Source organism: Dermacentor andersoni, chromosome 11 (genome assembly GCF_023375885.2).
Source record: "Dermacentor andersoni chromosome 11, qqDerAnde1_hic_scaffold, whole genome shotgun sequence".
Classification (NCBI taxonomy): Eukaryota; Metazoa; Arthropoda; class Arachnida; order Ixodida; family Ixodidae; genus Dermacentor; species Dermacentor andersoni.
Genome location: NC_092824.1, coordinates 72,755,606 through 72,765,006, shown reverse-complemented (window position 1 = coordinate 72,765,006; position 9,401 = coordinate 72,755,606). Strand labels below are relative to the sequence as shown.

Genomic DNA, 9,401 nt, shown 5'->3' with positions numbered 1-9,401 from the left:
TTTTTATATATACCTACATAACATTGAGAGCTACAGAGCACGAGAAACTGAGTGAGTGAGGTCAGTTTATGTAGAATCCGGCGATTGGGAGGCCCGGGCCTGGGCCGGCTATATGGTCACTGAGAGCTATTGCTCCCATACGGCTTCCATTGCTCGCTGGACGGCCCAAAGTTGGTCTTGGAGTTCTGAGCTAGGCAGCGCGGCTATCACAATATATCGTACGGTTTACGCACCTCATTCCCACCTCCAACTAGCGCAGGAAGACATTCTACTCCATCGACTTCAACTAGAAGTTGAATCACTTTCAATTTTTTGTTATTATAAAGAGTTCCCTTCATTACCAATGCAAGTGAAAGTATCACGATGCTTTTACTCGTTATACTACCAGTTAATTTTTTCCTCCTTGAATGAGGCTCTCGTGGAACTATGTACCACTACTGTTCTTTCATTTTTGTTTACTTTGTGAGGCGCGGTAAATGTGAGGGGCGTTCTTTCTTTCATTTGTTTCTGGACCAGGCTGTTTTGCAAATGTTTGACCAGAAAAAAAAATCTCCCCTGCATCTAGCTCCGTACGGTAAGAAGTGGCACTTGATTTAAATACATTAAACATGTATAGCGTCCCCAAGTTGCGCAGCATGTAAATACCAACAACGACTGAAGTAACAGTCAGAAAAAAATTTAGTGCCCAGATAGTTCTCTCTCTTGGTTCTTAGAACATGCCAAGAAATTCGTAGCGCAGTCACTACGTAAAACACAAACCTGCACAAGAAATTCATTTGCCTCCAGGACGTGCAGGTATGGTAAATAGACCTACCTTTACAGGCGTGGTAAGCCACGGCAGCTTTATCTGTTACTTTTTGGTGACCTTTGCCAATGGGTATTCTTTCAAGAATGCCTGTGAGGAATGAAAAAAAGCGTATTAGCATCTTATGGAGCGCACAAGGTGGAAGTGCCTAATTCACTGTTGTGCATCGACAGCTTCTGCTGCCCTGCATTCTTCAGCATTCACTATTAAAGCACGCGGAGAAACGCACGCATTATCACGACAAAGTTACTTATTGCGAGTCAGAGATATTCTGCACCTATCGTTTTAAAAAGGAGGGAAATGGTTTATTCCCTACGACACATTTGTATAGATTAGTGTCCCAGTGGGGTGATGATAAAGGGAGCATTCCTACTTGACTTATTTCACAGCCCTTTTTCTGCTTGCTATCTGTGCAAGATTAAACTCACGACTAACCTGATGTTGCCCATTCACCTGATCGGTAGGTCGCCATGCATGGTAACCTGCTTCTAAATAATGGCTGTTATGCAAATTTCTGGGGCAGTTAATAATGAAGCACCAGTGATCTTATTCACACTATTCTGTCTGTAAAACGACTGGATGGTGACGAAAGCCGAACTCTATACTCCACTTGTTTGAAACGGTCCCACAGAAAGGCACGAACACGAAATGACGCTACACAAATACAAGCGTTCTTCTTATCGCTCATGTTCTTCTGTGACGCTGTTTTAAAGAAATGAACCATTACCAGTTTACCCAACTGTCAATCTATACTGTACCATGACATGCCCTATACAGAGAAGACTAACCTAACGGTTGAAATATTACATGTCCGCGGAAATAGGTTTTCCATCTGGATTGCATTCTCCATTTTTCCGTGAAAACGTATCAACTTTCTCTGTTAGTAACACTACTCTGGCTGTGTTTTCTTTCATGAGGTCCTTTTTTAAAGATAAACCTAACATCAAACATTTCTTCTCGCACCTTGTTACACTTCGCCCTGTAGTTTATGATGATCAGTTTTCTCAAATTCATAATGGAGTTGTGTGTTCTCAACACTGTATACTCTCATAAAATACGCGTTTCACTGCAGCGGGAACTTACGCCGTGAAAAAAAAAAAGAAAAGAAGGAAAGGACCACGCGAACATGGCACTGTGTCGTTCTTGCTTTTCGTTTTCCTTGCGTCACTACGCGAGTTCTGTGTGCGCCAAGGTGTGTCAAGCAGGTCAGAACCAGTGCAATATCAACGTTTGACTTCAGTTGGAGCTTTAACAGTTTTTGGAATGACGATAGCAAGGTTACTGACTGGTGCCTTTATTGCCATTACGCGACGTGTCAGACAGCCTCACCTCTTAAAGTTCTGAGCAGTACGTCGTTGAGCGCGTTGAAACTACCGTATGACGACTTCGTCTTCGGTATCTTGGTCTTCTTCACCCACCCACCGCAGGCGTAAGAGTAAAAGTCCTCGCACGGATCGACTGCGGTGTCCAGAGAGTCGATTATCATTCTTGCTGAAAAAAAAAAGTCGACACAGCATATGAGATTGTACTTTTTCGTATGCCTGTAGTATATCACAGCTGCCCCAAAAGTGCTTCTGTGCTCTTCAAAAATTATCGACTGGGAACACCCGCCCTATTGGCTTAGGGGGTGTGGCGTTGCGCAGTACGGGCATGAGGTCACGGGTTCGATTCAGGACAACGGTGGCTGAATTTCGCTGGGAGGTGAAATGCGAAAACAATCGTGTGCCATGCATTGGGAGCAGGTTAACCTCCGGGGTGGTCAAGCGAAACTGACGTTCACCACCACTGCGGCGTGCCTCCAATATGATCTTGGTTGTGGCACACAAAAACCTCAGAATTTTATTTATTAGCTGAAAAGCTGGAAATTTTCGTGAAGTGCCTTCTACGTGACATTCCTTCCTCGGTATTTGTTTCCTGAAATTCAGTCTGCCATTTTCTTATACCGAATATAAGAAACTGTAGCGGTGGCATCGTATTTCATGGGTAACTCATATTCTTTATACTTCGCAGTAATATATATCTGACTTAGTATTCGAATATCAAAGCCCTGCCGAGTGGCCGGCAAGCTGAACGAAAAGTTGGCAAGCACCTCTTAAGCGAAGTTTCTGTCCACGATTAGGACAAGAAAAATTCTCTATTGTTTGCAGCATTGCTACTATTGCAATAATTTCTTTTTTTTTGTAGGAAACGGATCAATGTTTTAATATCAGTGACCCACTTCGGGCACAAAGCTTTCTGTTGAGTTCTAAATATATACATATATATAATCTCCAGTTACGTTGTGAAATAAAAAATTATATGTTTTGTACACTGCTATATACCAGCAGGCTTTTAATGCCGATAGCATTTTCGGCATTGTCAGACCAGTTCACTTACCCGCTATCTATGTAACCATCTTTGTGGGTCGACAAAGACGGCAGAGTAGTGTAAAAACATTGACGGCTCTCGCAGATTGTGCAGTGTAAAATTGTGGAGCAATCCCGAAGGTAGTGATGTGTAATAATGTGCGCCGAACCTCTTTCATGGTGTTCTTCATTAAAAGAAAAGGATCCTTTAAAATTTGTTCCAGTTAATTTTATTCTCCGAAGAGTGTTATTCGTATTCCGTACACATATTCAGACACTTCTACTCGGACCTGTGGTGCAAGTTAGAATGTTGTGTGCGATGTAATATTCTTCCAAAGGGTTCGTTAAAGTGTCAAAATAAAGTGAAGTGTCTTAGCAGATTTGAAAGGTCGCAGGATGGATGTTTGCTGTCTCTGTCGGTATGTTGTCATGTGCCGGCTTCATTTCCTTCATTGTTTGTCCCAACATTTGACATTGGCTAGAGTTTTTTTTTTTCATTTCTGGAGTGTGCTTTCCCATAGTGCTAGGTATGAAATATTAACGGCGCTCATATCTGTCGCTTCTGAAGAGAGCTCTCGCTCGTCGTCCGCAGTTTGCAGTCTTGACAAGAATCGGTACAAAATTGAAAATTCAATAATTTTGCAGCTCTGCGATTTGCAGGATTCGGAGTACGCAAATGATATTGAGAAAGTAGAATTTCGATGGACAGAATTATTTGGCATCTGAGTGGTATATGACAATTCAAATTCCAGCACAGTCACAGGCTCTCTAGCGCACACGAAGACATCTGCTTTCGCTTACAAAGATCACTGTTGTTCCTTTTTTTTAGTTTTTTATTTAACAATACTGTAGGCCTTTGCACAGGCCCAAACAGGAAGTGGATAGTAAAAATACACATGAGCATGGGAAAAACAGGAAAAGAAGAAAACGACGAAAAAGATGAAAAAAAAATATATAGGAAAGAAAACTGCCATACAACACTGGCATACAACACAAGACACTTGCTTTGTTTCTCATGAATTAAGGAATAACAAAAAGCGCTCAAAACAATTGCAATAGTATTCTTTTGCGTGGTAAGCAGAAGTGTCACATTATACGCCTCACAAATTTGAATTTGTTTTTTGTTACGCCCCTTCCACAAGGTTATAGCGCGTCAGACAAACTTAATTTTTTCTTCAACTTTATGAAGATTCAATCTATAGATTTACACATGGAGTCAGGGCAAACCATTTAACTATGTTTCCTATGTCTCTGAATCCACTGGTTGTCAGCAACATTTGACATAGCTCCGGATGTGTGATACCTGCGCGTCTCAAAGCATCACGCTTCATTGAACACTTTTCTTTAAAAGTACTCACAAGGATAATACAGAGCAGGTGGAAACACCCAGTTTTCGAGTTCTTTCTCGAAAATGTTTGTTAGTTTACCATCGGAGAACACGCAAGTCGGGTGGACATTTTGTTCATCTTTTTTCTTTGTTTATTTTTATTTTTTCGTTGACTACCAGCCTAATGTTCCCGCACCTTCGATGTATGGGCCAAAGAATAAAATCACAAATTTGTGTAGCTTGGAGCACGAAAGTAGCAATAAATTACGCTATTCATCCTCATAAACAGAACAAGACACAATTTTTTTAGACAGTCATTATGTAACCTACAGTGAAACAAATCACTTTTTAAAGACATACTACCACCTTTAGAAGGTTATAACCGTGAAATTTTGGCGCAGTAACAAACACGCATGTCTTACCTCGTTCCCGGCAAACATCGGTGCGACAAACCTTATAGCGTCCTGAAAAGAAATGGGGCTCTTTCACAACGTCTGCAGAATCAAAATGCTGCTCTATATTTACTGTTCTATATTATCTGCAAGTTCGTGTGATCGTCTACATCAATAAGGATGATTTTCTTAACTACACCACTTCAATTTATAAATCAGTGTTTCAGTTGCGTTCATATCTCGCTTGTCATATGTCAGAAGATTAAATCCTAAAGAATCACAAGTGAGGCTTGTCAGTCAAAAGGTAAGCAGAAGCTTTTTGAGACCACTTTCGCTTTAAAGGAAACGGTTGTAGAACTTACCCCTTCCCCATGCCAAATTATACGGGTTCTGCGCTGGGGCTAGAAAAAAAAATGTAAAACAACACAACTTAATCATCTCAATATAATAGCCCAATTCGCGGCTTATTTCTTCTTGGTGACCCTGAAAATAACGCCATTTCTCAAGATAATGCGCAATTAAATTCAACTTACCATTCGCAGAAAGCGCCTGTCTTTTCCGTGTTTCACAAGTAGTCCCACTGCGATCGCTGCATTTGACCCGTCTGAGACACCGGCGCTGATTCTTTCTACAGGCGTAACTAGCTCGTACTTGTTAGGCGCTGTTAGTAAAACTTCTGCATATCGCAAGTTTTCTTCGTAAGTAAAATGAACAAGCTCACACCCTGCTGCCACAGTTCATGGCGCTAGTCGAAGTCGCTTGTTTCTTTGTAGTATAGAGAACACTGATACTGTTTCAGTTGAATAGTTGCATACTAGCTTTTTATTGTGACTATACCCTAAGGAATGATGCACATAAAGAGTATGGAAGTTTAACAATGGAGATGCACTGTGTTGCTTGATATAGATTTCTTCTGCGCCCTTTATTCAATGTGTACAATGTTGTCGCAATTGACAGTAATATTGTCCATTTTAATGTTTTCAGAAGATATCCTCATGTCATTCATGTTAACCGAAGCATGCGGTCTAACGACTTGTTGTGAATCCATCTACTCGGCGTTTTCTGTATGCTCCGCTGTAATGATTCGCAATGTAGTACTTCAAATTCGTGTGCTTGCAAATGAAGCCATCATAACTTTATGGAACACCCCAAGTTTGAAGCACGCACGTCTACACCGACAGGACCCGTCCCTTCGACTTCGACTCCCATCTGGACTTTCGCGACTCGAGACACCACTACTTTGCCGACTGTGGCTTGGTGTCACTTACACGAGATATTTTGCCTTCCGAGTCGGTATGGACGAGATCGCGGCTTGCAGTCACTGCGGCGGCGAGGAGACCATAGAACATGTACTTGGCCACTGTCCTCGATACAGCGCGCACCGGTTGTCAGCAGCCACCGCGCTGGCACGCCTCGACAACAGGCCACTTTCAGAACAGTCAGTATTGGAATGCCGACATGAACTGTCGTCGCACCCAAAATTGGTCAAGGCATTGTTGACCTTTTTACGTAGCACTCGCCTATTAGAAAGACTATAATGATCCCATTTCGTCCCTCTTTATTCTTTATGCTTTTATTTCTGTCACGCTCTATTTTCCGTCGTCCTCTTCCCCTTTCCCTTGTGCAGGGTAGCAAACCGGAGGTTTTATTTCTGGTAAACCACTCTGCCTTTCCCTCATTTGCATCTCTTTCTCTCTCTCTCTCTCTCTCGCGATCATCAAACGCCCAGTAATTATTGTCAAGAACATCAAGCATTCCTTTAGTGATTAACCTCACTCCATGCAAAGCAAATTGTAACGTTATCTACAAAAGGCGCCGCAAAGGTGCTGGGTATTAATATAATAAACATTTGTATGCGCCTGAGTCGTACTGAGCTTATTGCAAACAGGTGCATATCCCACACCGTACGCCATTAATAAAATATATCCAGAGAGGCAGATTAAGATGGACTGCAACGATTGTAATGGCATCATTGGAATCAGACATATGCTGGCGGGGTGTCCCGCGACTCTCCCCAACCTCGTTGAAGAGTGCACACAGGGGAAGAAAAGGATTTAAAGCCCATTGCTTCAGGACCAACTAAGGGCCGTCCAGAGGGCTCATGACGTCGCTGAAAGGCTTGGCCTGATAGTGCCAACGTGGGAGCGGCCCGCCTTGGCTTAAGAAGTCGAGCCTCCGGACCTCATTATAATAAATGTTTTCACACACACACATGCGCCTGAGTGCATAGCTGAGAACTCCACGTACTCAGAAACGCACATTCTAGACACACTTCATTATGAACAGATTTGTGTTCACACTGCCTCTTACACTCGCCAGAGAGATATTCGATGACTTATTTCTCCGAATCGAAGGAAACTACATCGAAATCGTATTTGGTTATCTCGGGTGTGCTCAAGCACATCTGATCGAGCATTGCTGGTTTCCTTGGGTTTAACTTACTGGTTTCTGCATTATATTCTGATGTATCCCTGAAAAAACGACGTCTATAATTCATTTTACGCAATCCGGAAGGAACTTCAAATGAGAAACATCAAAAGTACTCTGCACATGAATATAGTAGTACTAGTAGAGAGAGAGATGCAAATGAGAGGAAGGCAGGGAGGTTAACCAGACTTAAAACGTCCGGTTTGCTACCCTGCACTAAGGGAAGGGAAAGGGGAAGTAAAGACGAAAAGAAGAGCGTGACAAAAATGAAAGCGTGAGAAAAAAAAAATTTGAAAAGGGACGAAATGGGGTCATTATAGTCTTTCTAATAGGCCACTGTCACGTAGAAAAGTCAACAGAGCCTTAAGTACCGTATATAGGTGTAAAGACAAACCAGGGGCATGTGATCCTCCAATGTGCTGGTGATCAGCTCAACACACCCCTCACTTCACGTAAGACGAGATTACTCAACAGACTTTGACCTGCGATTTACGTTCGCTTATGTAACAAAAGGCCTATGTCCAGCTTGCAGATAAACTCATTGCATCCCGGTCGCCGAAACCATGTCGTTCCGGAAAATCAATGACTTCATGAGCGTGATGCAATAGCACGGAGGCATGCGCTATGCGTTGACCGGGTTTTTAAAGCTCATTAATCTTCTACGGCTACATCCAGTCTGTTGTGTGTGTGTGTGTGTGTGTGTGTGTGTGTGTGTGTGTGTGTGTGTGTGTGTGTGTGTGTGTGTGTGTGTGTGAGTGTGAGTGTGAGTGTGAGTGTGAGTGTGAGTGTGTGTGAGTGTGAGTGAGTGTGAGTGAGTGTGAGTGTGTGTGAGTGTGTGTGTGAGTGAGTGAGTGAGAGAGAGAGAGAGAGACAATATATTCTGGCGAAAAGACAATGTATTTCGCTGTGTGTTTCCAACTCTCAACCTTAGGGGCGGTGGATTGCGTGTGTGGCCATAGTGTGTGACATAATTGTAGGAGATTGCGCTATGGTCTCCACTTCAACCGCGCAATTACAAACATCATTGTAAACCTGCAGCGTTTCTAGCACGCAGTCATCTGCATATAAAACAGCAAATCATGCAGAAAAAAACCTACCTTGACGCTTCTCCATTCCCCATGAAGTCGGTAATGTAATCCATAATACTGCGCTGATCAGAACTGAAAGATTCATATTTTAGACGTGGCTCCAGTGACTGTTGAGCACCAAGGACACTGCAAGGAAAATAAATATTTCAACGAGGGTTAAAAAATGCGCGACATCGTTTGCCAATCAATGGACTCGTGCACCTTTCTGACAGTGCGTTTTGTGCTAGGCTTTGGGTATTGCATGTCTACTTCGATTCGGTGAACTATATTTGTAAAACAAAAATTTTAATTATTGCTGGTCTCCCTCCTTGTTATGATGCTTAAGTTATAACCATGCGCCCGGTTTTGTCTTTGGGAATAAATAAAAGATATGTCTCGAGTGTAATCAACAAGCACCAATGAGTGATTTCATTTTAAAACGCAATTAAGGGGCTCACGGTAATCTTAAAGGTGCACATTTCAAATGTATTGAAACAACTTGCGTCGTTATTTTGCGGTTTTATCTTGATCAAGGTGTCTATATTCGGTCTTCTTCATGAGGCCTTAACTTCGCCATAACAATAAAACTGTCAGGGGGACCTGCTAACGATACCAACATGAAATGACAAAATTTGCAATATGCATGTGAAAAATAAACATTACGTTGAAGAAAACAGCTAAGTATGTGTTACAAATAGCAATAAGAATAATAAACTACGCTTCCATGAGCAATATAATAATTTTTCTTTATTAGACCAAATTGCCGGTAATCTTAGTCTTCATCTTTTCGCGACCTCGTTGCCTTGTTTAAATTAACGCTTCGTGCAGAAAATTTTTAGTTGGGAACGAAGGATGTCATAGAATAACGTTTTCCATTTAAAAGGTCTGTTATTATGTTTTATATCAGCATTTCATTCTCCTAAAGCACTTACTAATTCATTATTCGAAACTTCAGTTCAATGTTTAAAACCGTAAGTGCTTCTGCCTACGTTCCATCAGATATTATTGTAGCTTTCATTTCGAAGGTACCAGATGTTT

The 9,401-nt window shown here is 42.0% G+C and overlaps 1 protein-coding gene and 1 long non-coding RNA gene across 2 annotated transcripts in view; both read right to left on the bottom strand.

The window, feature by feature from the left end:
• The window catches only part of LOC140214196 (neprilysin-1-like), a 36,673-nt gene extending 34,381 nt beyond the window's left edge, over positions 1-2,292 (bottom strand). The window contains exons 1-2 of the mRNA XM_072285561.1: positions 2,135-2,292; positions 815-895 (exon numbers count right to left, since the gene is read on the bottom strand). Coding sequence (XP_072141662.1) covers positions 815-895; positions 2,135-2,291 — 238 coding nt within the window. The 5' untranslated portion in view covers position 2,292. The remainder of the gene's footprint in view (positions 1-814; positions 896-2,134) is intronic.
• Positions 2,293-4,899: 2,607 nt separating this feature from the next.
• LOC140214042 (uncharacterized) lies at positions 4,900-8,490 on the bottom strand. Its single transcript, XR_011890957.1, has 3 exons — positions 8,394-8,490; positions 5,232-5,270; positions 4,900-4,941 (listed from the first exon to the last, which is right to left on the bottom strand). It is a non-coding gene; the product is annotated as an uncharacterized lncRNA (long non-coding RNA).
• Between the last annotated feature and the right edge of the window lie 911 nt (positions 8,491-9,401).